Raw genomic sequence first — 13,202 nt, 5'->3', positions numbered from 1 at the left:
TGCCATGGATTTCATATTAGAATACAGTTATCATAATGTTGTTACGAGTCCAGACCTAATGTGCAGTCAATGGGCAAATCTTTGTTAGTCACCTTTCTCCTCACTCAAATCTGAAAGTTAAGAAAAAGAGAAAATATTACGATACATGTTGCAACGCAAAGCATTTATTGACCATTATTTACCGATCGTCGTGGTTTTCCTAGTGTTTTTCAATTGCCCGCCAAGCACTTCCGGGAACTTTTGGAGGCTACATGGACCACGTGATCGGCCGGCGTTTTGAACTTCCGTTGTCGCCACTCTCTCTCTTAAGGACTCTAGCGAGGGGGGCCAGATCAGTGGGAGTGGCCTGTGGAGCTGTGCATTGTGGGAGTTGTTGTCTTCCATCCACATCGCCAAAAAGTCACACCAACTTCTACATTTATTTTACATTTAAACTACATATATGACCGAATTTCAATACAGACTCATGTTTCCACTGGTGAAGTATCCTTTAAATGTGAAGGTTTGAACTTGAAACAATACGCACTTGTAAGGAAGATGGTTTCAGTTAAAATAAAGTGGTTTGGGAGTTTAGTTAGTCTTTCAGAGCCAGACACTTTTCTCAGCAGTTGGTGGAGACCAAACCTGACCTACAATCAGACCTGAACTCACATTCATTAGGTTGACAACACTCCAATGGGATGCTAAAGTAGTTCTGTTCCCATCTTTAATGCCACATTCTGATTTATTGATCCACATAACAACTCATAATCATTGGGGACAGTAAACCAATCAAACTGAGATCACACAGGCATGTGGTGAGGTCTACGATGATGAATCTCAAACAGCAATAATAAAAAGACTTATGTCATATATAAGAAACCTCCTCCCACGGTGTAAATGTGGACCTGATAGTGTTCTGCTGGATCACTCTGTAAACTGTAGTACAGGTTGAAGGCCACTAGAGGCTGCTCTCATTCCTTTATGATAAATGTTAGCACATGAATTAGCTGATCTATACAGCTGCTGTTATCGTACCTGCATATTTTACATGATGTTCATGTTTCACAGTTTCTGCTCCCGTTTGGTGAGATATTAAACACAAACTCGTTATTGTGATTCCTTCAGTGAGTAGAGTGTTTCCAGTTTTCTGTGGATGGTGTTGTAGTGGTTAGCGCCTCGAGCCGGATCCCCATGTCAGTTTGGGTTCTCTCCGGGTTCTCCGGCTGCAGCCAAACACATGCAGGTTCATTGGTGACAGAATGTCCCGTAGGTGTGAATGGCTGTCCATCTCGATGTGTCATCGCTGGGATCGATCTGTCCAGGTGAACCTGCCTTCACCCAATGTCAGCAGGGATCTGGTTCAGTCTTCTCTCCGGTCCAGGTCACCGTATGAATCTGTGTCTATGGTGAGAGGGGCGTTAGGACTCCACCGCGGCCGTGCTGGGCTCCAGGACGGGGTTGTCGGGACACAGTGGCACCCTGTGGACTCCAGACCGGTTCAGGTTCCAGCCCTGCATTCTCTTGCGGTACTTCTCTGAATACACTTTGTCCATCTGAGCTGATCTCAGAACAGCAGAGGGGTGTAAGGTGTTGTACAGAGCTCGGAACAGCAGCCTGCAGTGGAGAACACATGGGACAGTGTGAGGATCAGTGTGAGGATCAGTGTTTCACATCGATCAGTAGATTATTAGGGAACGTGACGGACTCATGACAGAAAAACTTAATTACTTTCATTCATGAATAACTTGACCACTGTGACCTTTATCTGGCTCCGCCTCCTCTGAGGAATAAAACAACTATAGACAAGATACCTAGCTAACTAGATACCTAGCTACCTAAATACATATCTAACTAGCTACCTAGATACTTAGCTACCTAGCTAACTAGCGACTGAGATACCTAGCTTACTAGCTACCTAAATACATAGCTACCTAGCTACTTAGATACCTAGCTAACTAGATAACTAGCTACCTAAATACATATCTAACTAGCTACCTAGATACTTAGCTATCTAGCTACCTGGATACCTAGCTAACTAGCGACTGAGATACCTAGCTTACTAGCTACCTAAATACATAGCTAACTAGCTACCTAGCTACTTAGATACCTAGCTAACTAGATAACTAGCTACCTAGCTTACTAGCTACCTAAATAAATAGCTATTTAGCTACCTAGATACCTAGGTACTTAGATGCCTAGATACCCAGATAACTAGCTACTTAGATGCCTAGCTAACTAGATATCTAGCTAACTATGTACCTAGCTTACTAGCTACCTAAATAAATAGCTAACTAGCTACCTAGATACATAGCTAAATAGCTACTCAGATGCCTAGCTAACTAGTCTGGTTTTCACCATACTAAGGTCAATCTTTAAGATTGAACATTAGTCTGGGGAAGCTGCGCTTTGTTTCTACTGCTCAAGAGGCGGGATCAATGGGCATCGTTCAAATGACTCCGTACGCAATTGGATAGTCCTACAACCAATCATAGCAACTTTCCGGACAACAACTGCTGCTTCGCGTCGCTTATGTTTCGTCATCGTCACGTCACCGGCCAATAGCGTGCCAGGAGAGAATGGCCGTTTCTGATTGGAGCCAAAGATTCTGGCAATGTAACAGCGAAAGTAAGCCTGAGGGTGTCCAGCCTAAACTGCCGAGCGAAATCCAAATTTCCCGGAAGTTTCAGGCAGGGTTCACCCAGCCTACTAGCTAACTAGATATCTAGCTAACTATGTACCTAGCTTACTAGCTACCTAAATAAATAGCTTACTAGCTACCTATCCATACATCAGTCTTCAGAGCTGCGTTGTCTCTCTTCCTGGTGAGCTTCAGGGTGTGAGTGTAACTGAGGGTGTGTGGGTGTAAGCGAGGGTGTGTGAGTGTAACCGAGGGTGTGTGAGTGTAACCGAGGGTGTGTAAGTGTGAGGGTGTGTGAGTGTAACCGAGGGTGTGTGAGTGTAACTGAGGGTGTGTAAGTGTAACTGAGGGTGTGTGAGTGTAACCGAGGGTGTGTGAGTGTAACCGAGAGTGTGTGAGTGTAACTGAGGGTGTGTAAGTGTAACTGAGGGTGTGTAAGTGTAACCGAGGGTGTGTGAGTGTAACCGAGGGTGTGTGAGTGTAACTGAGGGTGTGCGAGTGTAACCGAGGGTGTGTGAGTGTAACCGAGAGTGTGTGAGTGTAACCGAGGGTGTGTGAGTGTAACTGAGGGTGTGCGAGTGTAACCGAGGGTGTGTGAGTGTAACCGAGGGTGTGTGAGTGTAACCGAGGGTGTGCGAGTGTAACCGAGAGTGTGTGAGTGTAACTGAGGGTGTGCAAGTGTAACCGAGGGTGTGTGAGTGTAACAGAGGGTGTGCAAGTGTAACCGAGGGTGTGCGAGTGTAACCGAGGGTGTGTGAGTGTAACCGAGGGTGTGTGAGTGTAACTGAGGGTGTGTAAGTGTAACCGAGGGTGTGTAAGTGTAACCGAGGGTGTGTGAGTGTAACCGAGGGTGTGTGAGTGTAACCGAGGGTGTGTAAGTGTGAGGGTGTGTGAGTGTAACCGAGGGTGTGTGAGTGTAACTGAGGGTGTGTAAGTGTAACTGAGGGTGTGTGAGTGTAACTGAGGGTGTGTGAGTGTAACCGAGAGTGTGTGAGTGTAACTGAGGGTGTGTAAGTGTAACTGAGGGTGTGTAAGTGTAACCGAGGGTGTGTGAGTGTAACCGAGGGTGTGTGAGTGTAACTGAGGGTGTGCGAGTGTAACCGAGGGTGTGTGAGTGTAACCGAGAGTGTGTGAGTGTAACCGAGGGTGTGTGAGTGTAACTGAGGGTGTGCGAGTGTAACCGAGGGTGTGTGAGTGTAACCGAGGGTGTGTGAGTGTAACCGAGGGTGTGCGAGTGTAACCGAGAGTGTGTGAGTGTAACTGAGGGTGTGCAAGTGTAACCGAGGGTGTGTGAGTGTAACAGAGGGTGTGCAAGTGTAACCGAGGGTGTGCAAGTGTAACCGAGGGTGTGTGAGTGTAACCGAGGGTGTGTGAGTGTAACTGAGGGTGTGTAAGTGTAACCGAGGGTGTGTGAGTGTAACCGAGGGTGTGTGAGTGTAACCGAGGGTGTGTGAGTGTAACCGAGGGTGTGTGAGTGTAACCGAGGGTGTGTGAGTGTAACCGAGGGTGTTTGAGTGTAACCGAGGGTGTGCAAGTGTAACTGAGGGTGTGTGAATGTAACTGAGGGTGTGTGAGTGTAACCAAGGGTGTGTGAGTGTAACCGAGGGTGTGTGAGTGTAACCGAGGGTGTGTGAGTGTGTACCTGGGAAGCAGAGCCGTCACCGTGGTGAGACAACATATGACGTAGAAAAGAGGGCGGGACATCTCCAGCGTCTCCACCCCCAGCGGGTTGGTGGGGGGGCTGCAGGTCACACAGAACACACTGAAGAGCAGCACGAAGCCGAAGTAAAGAGCACCACTGAGCACCAAAACCAGCATGTGAAGCCACGTCTGCAACACAGAGACATTCATTCGGTCAATGCAGAAAGCATCCGGTTGGGTTTTGACATTCATGCAGTACAGCAGTGTGTCTGACCAGAGTGTGACTCTCGATGACTTGGTGCAGCAGGATGATGAGCAGAGCCGAGGCGTTGATCGGAGAGCCGAAGGACAGCTCGCCAACACCAGATCCTGCCAAAGCCTGAGACATGCATCACAACAGCGTTACAGTGGGATCACATCAGCTGAAGTGGTGTTCACACCAGACCTGAAGTGATTTTTTTCATGTGGAGTGAATGCATACAAAGTCAAAGGAAAGCTGCGTATGGACAGAAATGTGCATGCCATGATGGGAACATGCAATATTTGTATAATTTGCGTGAGTTCAAATTTCAACCTGTGAAAAATTCACGTCACACCGTCTCTAAAGCCTGTCATCGTCACGTTGCTGAATCCTAAATGGAGGAACCAAAGGTGGTCTCCTGGGTCTGTGGTTCCCCAGAGGTCTAGATAGTACCTCACATTAGTCCAGAGACCAGACCAGACTATGTGGACAAACCAGAGACTGTCTGTGGTCCAAACAACAAGGTCTCTGCTGTATTTATGTCTAGATGACCTTATTTGGAGTGTTGATGGAGCAGCTACAATGTTAGCGTAGCCTAGCACCCATCAACCAGATTCCATTCAGAAAATCAGCGTTTAAAAGTAGTTATCTTGTGTTCTTGCAGACAGACCTAACAAAGCATGACTCAGCACTTTTTACTGATCACCATCATGATGGAGTTATTTCAGCATCTTTTTCATCTGGTTATTGATATAAATCATAGCTAAATAATTTATTCTGGGTTCCTCCAGCCCACGTGGGCAGCCTACTGACCTGCTTACCGCACATGTGAAGAGAAAGCAACAGAATAAAAACAGTGATGAAGGAACTATTTGACAGAAAAAGGATTTGACACAGCGTACTCACAAAGTAAGGCACGAAGAAGCAGACGAGGCTTTGGTAAAACGCATCCAGCACTGTAATCCAGAACATGTAGGGAATGTAGACCTGGAGAGACACAGCATTTACTCGTTAGTCCTTCTAAACACTGGTCCATGTCCAACGTGTTAATCTGCAATGATTCATTTATTTGACTCCTTTGCCATGCATCTTGAGAATCTGGTGTCAGTAAGTGACAGTTCTGTAGGAGCGCTGTCACATCTGTGTTTGTTTTCCAGCAGAACACCATTAATAAGCTAACAACAATAGCTGTTTTCACTGTACGGATCCAACGACACGGACTCAGTTAGTGGACTGTGACTTACTTGATACTTATCTTGTATGTCAAAGCGCATCCCAGTTTATTTAAAGGATACTTCCTCGGTGGAAACATGAATCTGTATTTAAAGTGGGTCATTTATGTAGTTGAAATGTAAAATTGATTTCTAATTTAGTGCCTTCTTGACCGAGAAAAGGCAGACAGTGACAACTCCCACAATGCACCACTCCACCACTGGTCTGTAGTCTCAGTGGGTCCCACCACTGTCTGTAATAGGTCTGTAGTCTCAGTGGACCCACCACTGGTCTGTAACAGGTCTCAGTGGGTCCCACCACTGGTCTGTACCAGGTCTGTAGTCTCAGTGGGTCCCACCACTGGTCTGTAACAGGTCTCAGTGGGTCCCACCACTGGTCTGTACCAGGTCTGTAGTCTCAGTGGGTCCCACCACTGGTCTGTACCAGGTCTGTAGTCTCAGTGGGTCCCACCACTGGTCTGTAACAGGTCTCAGTGGGTCCCACCACTGGTCTGTACCAGGTCTGTAGTCTCAGTGGGTCCCACCACTGGTCTGTAACAGGTGTCAGTGGGTGCTGCCCCTACAAGCTGGTTGAAAACATGAGGAACTATGTTGTAGTCTCACCCCCTCTAACCTCCGATGATGCAACATGAGAATATTCGCGTCATCAGAGGCTCTTTTTCATGATGCACGACCATTCAAAAATACTACCGGGTTTCTAACCATACAAAGCTTAATGTAAATGGATGAAGTACTCCTTTAAGAAGGTACTCTCACAACTATCGCCAAACTCTTAGCTCAGTAGTCTTTTCCACTTCAGTTATGCATCTTGTGTGTTTGTGTGTGTTTATATTAAGTCCATTTATACTCTTTTATTCACTTAGTTAAATCTTTAGGTCAGTCAATAAACACCCATTTATCACTCAGTCGTTGTCCGTGTATATTTCTTCACAAGCAGAATACAGAGATCCCTATTTCGAGGGCTTACGGTCTTAGAGTGAGATTGATTCATTAATATGTATTAATTGGTTCTTAATATTTTAACTTCACCTACTCTAACGTGCTACAACACGACAAGACATTTTGATTTCTGAAGATAACGTCCGTTTCAACTCGTTTTCTCCCACCACAATGTAACGTAACCGTGATGTCTTCTCCACATCGTTCTATTCTGCATTACTGTAGGAAACGTCCGACATGAAATAATTCAATGATGAAGCAGAATCCTGAACAGCAGCACTGTGATTGGCGAGTTGAGGTCACCTTGGAAGTGTGCAGAGCCTGGTAGAGCTCCGGCAGCTCCATCAGGGAGTCTGCAGGCGTGACTCGGTCCAGGACGCCGTAGATCAGAGGAGGGATGGAGGTGAAGATCAGATTGAAGAGGATGAGCACCCAGGCGTTGGTCATGACGCTCCCAGAGAAACCACAGAAGAACTGATACCAGAACAGCAGATTCACATACATCTGCAGGACAGACACAGTGTTTGTATCTAAATCAGGGAACTCTGCTTCAGATTCATCTTCTTTGTACATAATTTAAAAACTGGATGTAAATTAGCCGTTGCTGATAAATTTAGTACAGTATGTAGAACACTATGAATACCAGATATACAACAAAGTGGTTTGGGGGGTTCAGTTCCTCTTTGAATCAAGCTATTTTCCAAGCCTTGAATACATACAGAGACTAAGTGGAGTCGGTAAAGAAGTCCTACCACGTTCTTGTAGATGAAATAGAGGATCATGTTGGCCAGACGAGAGTAACACCAGTGGCCGTGGACAAGCAGCAGCTTCTTCAGGTGTTTAAACCTGGAGATAGCAAAGTCACTGGACATCACGGCCTGGAGGACGATGCAGAGGGACAACAATATTACTGCTTCATGGGTCATCTACGGATAATAATACTGGAATTAATTACAAACAGATCATGTGCCTCCCTCCCATGTTTATTCCTACTGGAAGGTGAAGCGCTAATCGCACTGGTGACTATATTATCACATATTTGCTAATATAATAAACTCAATTCTTCCAATTTACAGTTGCATTTTACATCCTGGCAGTTTTAGAGAGTGTGTTCGGTACCAGGATGTAACGTTACTATAACAACAGGTCTCTCTGTGTGTTGGGTACCAGGATGTAACGTTACTATAACAACAGGTGTCTCTGTGTGTTGGGTACCAGGATGTAACGTTACTATAACAACAGGTCTCTCTGTGTGTTGGGTACCAGGATGTAACGTTAATATAACAACAGGTGTCTCTGTGTGTTGGGTACCAGGATGTAACGTTACTATAACAACAGGTGTCTCTGTGTGTTGGGTACCAGGATGTAACGTTACTATAACAACAGGTCTCTCTGTGTGTTGGGTACCAGGATGTAACGTTACTATAACAACAGGTCTCTCTGTGTGTTGGGTACCAGGATGTAACGTTACTATAACAACAGGTCTCTCTGTGTGTTGGGTACCAGGATGTAACGTTACTATAACAACAGGTCTCTCTGTGTGTTGGGTACCAGGATGTAACGTTACTATAACAACAGGTCTCTCTGTGTGTTGGGTACCAGGATGTAACGTTACTATAACAACAGGTCTCTCTGTGTGTTGGGTACCAGGATGTAATGTTACTATAACAACAGGTCTCTCTGTGTGTTGGGTACCAGGATGTAAAGTTACTATAACAGGTCTCTCTGTGTGTTGGTACCAGGATGTAACGTTACTATAACAACAGGTCTCTCTGTGTGTTTGGTACCAGGATGTAACGTTACTATAACAACAGGTTTCTCTGTGTGTTTGGTACCAGGATGTAACGTTACTATAACAACAGGTCTCTCTGTGTGTTGGGTACCAGGATGTAACGTTACTATAACAACAGGTCTCTCTGTGTGTTGGGTACCAGGATGTAACGTTACTATAACAACAGGTCTCTCTGTGTGTTGGGTACCAGGATGTAACGTTACTATAACAACAGGTGTCTCTGTGTGTTCGGTACCAGGATGTAACGTTACTATAACAACAGGTCTCTCTGTGTGTTTGGTACCAGGATGTAACGTTACTATAACAACAGGTCTCTGTGTGTTGGGTACCAGGATGTAATGTTACTATAACAGGTCTCTCTGTGTGTTGGGTACCAGGATGTAATGTTACTATAACAACAGGTCTCTCTGTGTGTTCGGTACCAGGATGTAACGTTACTATAACAACAGGTCTCTCTGTGTGTTGGGTACCAGGATGTAACGTTACTATAACAACAGGTCTCTCTGTGTGTTGGGTACCAGGATGTAACGTTACTATAACAACAGGTCTCTCTGTGTGTTGGGTACCAGGATGTTATGTTACTATAACAGGTCTCTCTGTGTGTTGGGTACCAGGATGTAACGTTACTATAACAACAGGTCTCTCTGTGTGTTCGGTACCAGGATGTAACGTTACTATAACAACAGGTCTCTCTGTGTGTTGGGTACCAGGATGTAATGTTACTATAACAGGTCTCTCTGTGTGTTGGGTACCAGGATGTAACGTTACTATAACAACAGGTCTCTCTGTGTGTTGGGTACCAGGATGTAACGTTACTATAACAACAGGTCTCTCTGTGTGTCGGGTACCAGGATGTAACGTTACTATAACAACAGGTCTCTCTGTGTGTCGGGTACCAGGATGTAACGTTACTATAACAACAGGTCTCTCTGTGTGTTGGGTACCAGGATGTAATGTTACTATAACAGGTCTCTCTGTGTGTTGGGTACCAGGATGTAACGTTACTATAACAACAGGTCTCTCTGTGTGTTGGGTACCAGGATGTAACGTTACTATAACAACAGGTCTCTCTGTGTGTCGGGTACCAGGATGTAACGTTACTATAACAACAGGTCTCTCTGTGTGTCGGGTACCAGGATGTAACGTTACTATAACAACAGGTCTCTCTGTGTGTTGGGTACCAGGATGTAATGTTACTATAACAGGTCTCTCTGTGTGTTGGGTACCAGGATGTAACGTTACTATAACAACAGGTCTCTCTGTGTGTTGGGTACCAGGATGTAACGTTACTATAACAACAGGTCTCTCTGTGTGTTGGGTACCAGGATGTAACGTTACTATAACAACAGGTCTCTCTGTGTGTCGGGTACCAGGATGTAACGTTTCACACTAAACAAACGTACGACACACTGAGACTTTCTGGACCTGAAACATTATGTGTTAAACTGACAAACATCACATGTGGAATTCAGGGAACAATTAAAACGGGATCAAACCATGATTTATCTCCTCTCTGTCGACTACCGTACACATGTATTCAGAAATAAGGTCCCATTAGGGAGACAGGAAGGGGCGGGACTAAGCCTCTCTATGAAAAACAGTGTTTCCTGTTGGTGTTGGCATCGGGATGAATCTTTATTACCTGCATGCCCTCCTGACCAGATATCCCAACTCCCACATCAGCCACCTGAATCATGCTCACATCATTGGCTCCGTCACCTAAATGAAAAACGACATACCAAGCATATCACATAACAGGGTTTAATCCATATCACCCAACAGCCAGCATTAGATTTACATTTTTGCTTTCTCTAACAGTTATTAACAATAAGTGCTCCCTCTATGCCATCCGCCATCACTACAAAACCACATTTAAAAAGACCAGGGTTTTATAGATATGGTCATTTATGTTCTGTATTCCACATGGAAGGACAACACAACACACAGATGATTTAAAGTACATATTACAGAGACAGAGAGGGAACCAGCTTGTTTAAAAGCACACTATGACCCTGATCACATTGAGAACTCGTGGTAATTCGTGTTTGATCAACCAGCTGATCAAATGTGGATTCTCACAGACATGGAGCTGTTGATGTCGGATGATGAGGAGGGAAACGGCCCATAAAAAGATACAGATGAAAACATATATAGTTCATCCTAATCAAACACCTCGAATATCAACCTTTCATAGTCCGTTCTATCAAATCTACCGCCATTAAAACAGGAAGGAAGTTGTTCAGTAGTAACGCCCGCCTTTTGCACCATTTGATTGGCTGCCTGGGTCAAGCATGACATTGAGGAGTGGTCCAACTATGGTGCTCCCGTACCATTCTAGCAACGATTCTATGAGCACTGAAACTCAGAATATGCATTGATTATTTACTTTTAAATTCACAGACAGCCTTACATTCCAAACGGGTTTATTAGATGCCATGACAATGTTGAATCCCTGCACGTTGGTGCGATGCCACAACCTCCCCCAGATAAAAGACGGAGTGAACCTGGTCTGGTATTTGGTGTCTAACCATTTTAAAACCTGGGTTTGGTGTCAAGGACACTGCAGTCTGTTGGTTTTATTCTAACCTCTTAGATATAAGCTACTTGGTCACCATAGCAACTACTTTTCTTCAACAATTCACATTACCTGTGGTGTACGACAAGGTCCAACTCTAGATCAAATGTTTATTTTCCATAGACATGCTCCCTCTTGGTCAAATCATCCAACGTCACTTCTTTTTACTATGCAGACACATGGAAAACATTTCATACAGGCCAGGTCCTTACCCACAGCCAGGGTCATGACACTAAGCTGGTCCCGGACCAGCCGGACCACCTGGCTCTTCTGCAGCGGAGTGGACCGGCAGCAGATGACCGCCTTGCATCTCTGGCTCAGCTCCAGGAAGTCGCTCTGTAGCTCCTCCTGCAGGGCGAAGTCCAGCGTCCGTCCGTCGATAACCAAAATGAAGCCTGCCGCGCTGCCCGAGGACGATCCCCCACGATTCCCTGCTGCAGTCGGTTCAGTCGAACTGTCCTCGTCATGCTGCACCTCCCGTTTGAGATCCTCAAGTAATGCTGCACACGCATCCTGATGTGTGAAAGAAATCCATAAGTACTACAGCACATTGATTCCACTGCATTTATCACAACTATTATGTAGTGTATGCAGTTATTTTGGTTTTGGTAGTTTTATACTTTAAGCATCTGTGGCTGAACAGGTCTGTAGTCTCAGTGGGTCCCACCACTGGTCTGTAACAGGTCTGTAGTCTCAGTGGGTCCCACAACTGGTCTGTAACAGGTCTGTAGTCTCAGTGGGTCCCACCACTGGTCTGTAACAGGTCTGTAGTCTCAGTGGGTCCCACCACTGGTCTGTAACAGGTCTGTAGTCTCAGTGGGTCCCACCACTGGTCTGTAACAGGTCTGTAGTCTCAGTGGGTCCCAACACTGGTCTGTAACAGGTCTGTAGTCTCAGTGGGTCCCAACACTGGTCTGTAACAGGTCTGTAGTATCAGTGGGTCCCAACACTGGTCTGTAACAGGTCTGTAGTCTCAGTGGGTCCCACCACTGGTCTGTAACAGGTCTGTAGTCTCAGTGGGTCCCAACACTGGTCTGTAACAGGTCTATAGTCTCAGTGGGTCCCACCACTGGTCTGTAACAGGTCTGTAGTCTCAGTGGTGCTGCCCCCTACAGGCGGGTTGAAGACATGAGGAACTAGTGTTGTAGTCTCACCCCCTCTAACCAAAGCAGCCTCCGATGATGCAAAATGACGATATTTGCATCATCGGAGGCCCTTTTTAAGACTAGAAATATGGAAATGATGCACCACCATTCAAAAATACTACCGGGTTTGTAACGAAACAACGCTAAATGCAAATGTGTGATGTTATATGATTCAGTGTTTAGTTCTCTAGAATGATGGCAGGAGATGACAGTGAATAACTCTAGCGGGGGATCTTGAGGATGAGGACGAAGGCAAAGCAGCACACCAAAACCAGCTGAACATCAAAATCTCCACAAAGCTACTGACTCTGCTTCCAGAGCTGGCCGCCAGCAGCCGGTCGTTGGGACCAAGGAGTTTACAGGCGTAGGCGACGTTGATGGCCGTCTCTTTTTTGTCTCCGGTGAGGATCCAGACTTTGATCCCAGCCGTCTGCAGAGCTTCAATGGTCTCTGGGACTTCCTCCTGTAGTCTGTCCAATATGCCTGTGGTGCCTGAACACACAGAGACATCTGAATATCATGGTATCATTTAGTTGTATAGAGGGCTCCATGTGTGCAGCTGTCCTACCCAGCAGGGTGAGGTTGGTCTCCAGTCTCTCAGCTGACTCCAGCAGCAGCTCCTCTCGGTTCTCGATGCTGCTCTCCGCCAGCAGCTGTCCCTTCAGCCAGTCCTCATAGTCCTCCTCCTCCAGAACCTGGTCCAGATACACAGCACACATCGTCTCACATACAGGCTGGATTCACTCTGCTTTCTTTAGGAAGAGGAACAACAGGTCTCTGCCTTCAAAATGCACAAATCTTTAAAAAGTTTGCCGCACAACCAACCATGATAATATGTCTTCGATGTAACTGACCAATCAATGTCAGGACAGCAGAGTCACCTGCCATCTGCCAAAAAAGGCTCAAGACGCACCTGTTCAGATTTCACCTCGACACGATGATGAGACTTGCTCTTTTATCTACATTTCTCCATTCTCCCCAAACTTGGACTCGTTATTGCCCAGGTGTGTTTGTTTC

General features: G+C 45.8%; 1 protein-coding gene across 3 annotated transcripts in view; it reads right to left on the bottom strand.

Moving 5' to 3' along the window:
* Positions 1 to 705: 705 nt before the first annotated feature.
* The window catches only part of atp10d (ATPase phospholipid transporting 10D), a 37,034-nt gene continuing 24,537 nt past the window's right edge, over positions 706 to 13,202 (bottom strand). For all 3 annotated transcript variants that reach the window (XM_084013945.1, XM_084013944.1, XM_084013946.1), the window contains 10 exons: positions 12,754 to 12,880; positions 12,493 to 12,677; positions 11,253 to 11,553; positions 10,108 to 10,184; positions 7,426 to 7,551; positions 6,977 to 7,177; positions 5,409 to 5,489; positions 4,536 to 4,640; positions 4,263 to 4,450; positions 706 to 1,596 (listed from right to left, as the gene is read on the bottom strand). In XM_084013945.1, the coding sequence (XP_083870071.1) occupies positions 1,401 to 1,596; positions 4,263 to 4,450; positions 4,536 to 4,640; positions 5,409 to 5,489; positions 6,977 to 7,177; positions 7,426 to 7,551; positions 10,108 to 10,184; positions 11,253 to 11,553; positions 12,493 to 12,677; positions 12,754 to 12,880 (1,587 nt within the window). In that variant the 3' untranslated portion in view covers positions 706 to 1,400. The remainder of the gene's footprint in view (positions 1,597 to 4,262; positions 4,451 to 4,535; positions 4,641 to 5,408; positions 5,490 to 6,976; positions 7,178 to 7,425; positions 7,552 to 10,107; positions 10,185 to 11,252; positions 11,554 to 12,492; positions 12,678 to 12,753; positions 12,881 to 13,202) is intronic.

This window comes from Eutrigla gurnardus (assembly GCF_963514095.1).
Source record: "Eutrigla gurnardus genome assembly, chromosome: 7".
In the NCBI taxonomy this organism is placed as follows: domain Eukaryota; kingdom Metazoa; phylum Chordata; class Actinopteri; order Perciformes; family Triglidae; genus Eutrigla; species Eutrigla gurnardus.
The sequence above is the reverse complement of the archived record's forward strand: the minus strand, read 5'-3'. Positions and strand labels throughout refer to the sequence as shown.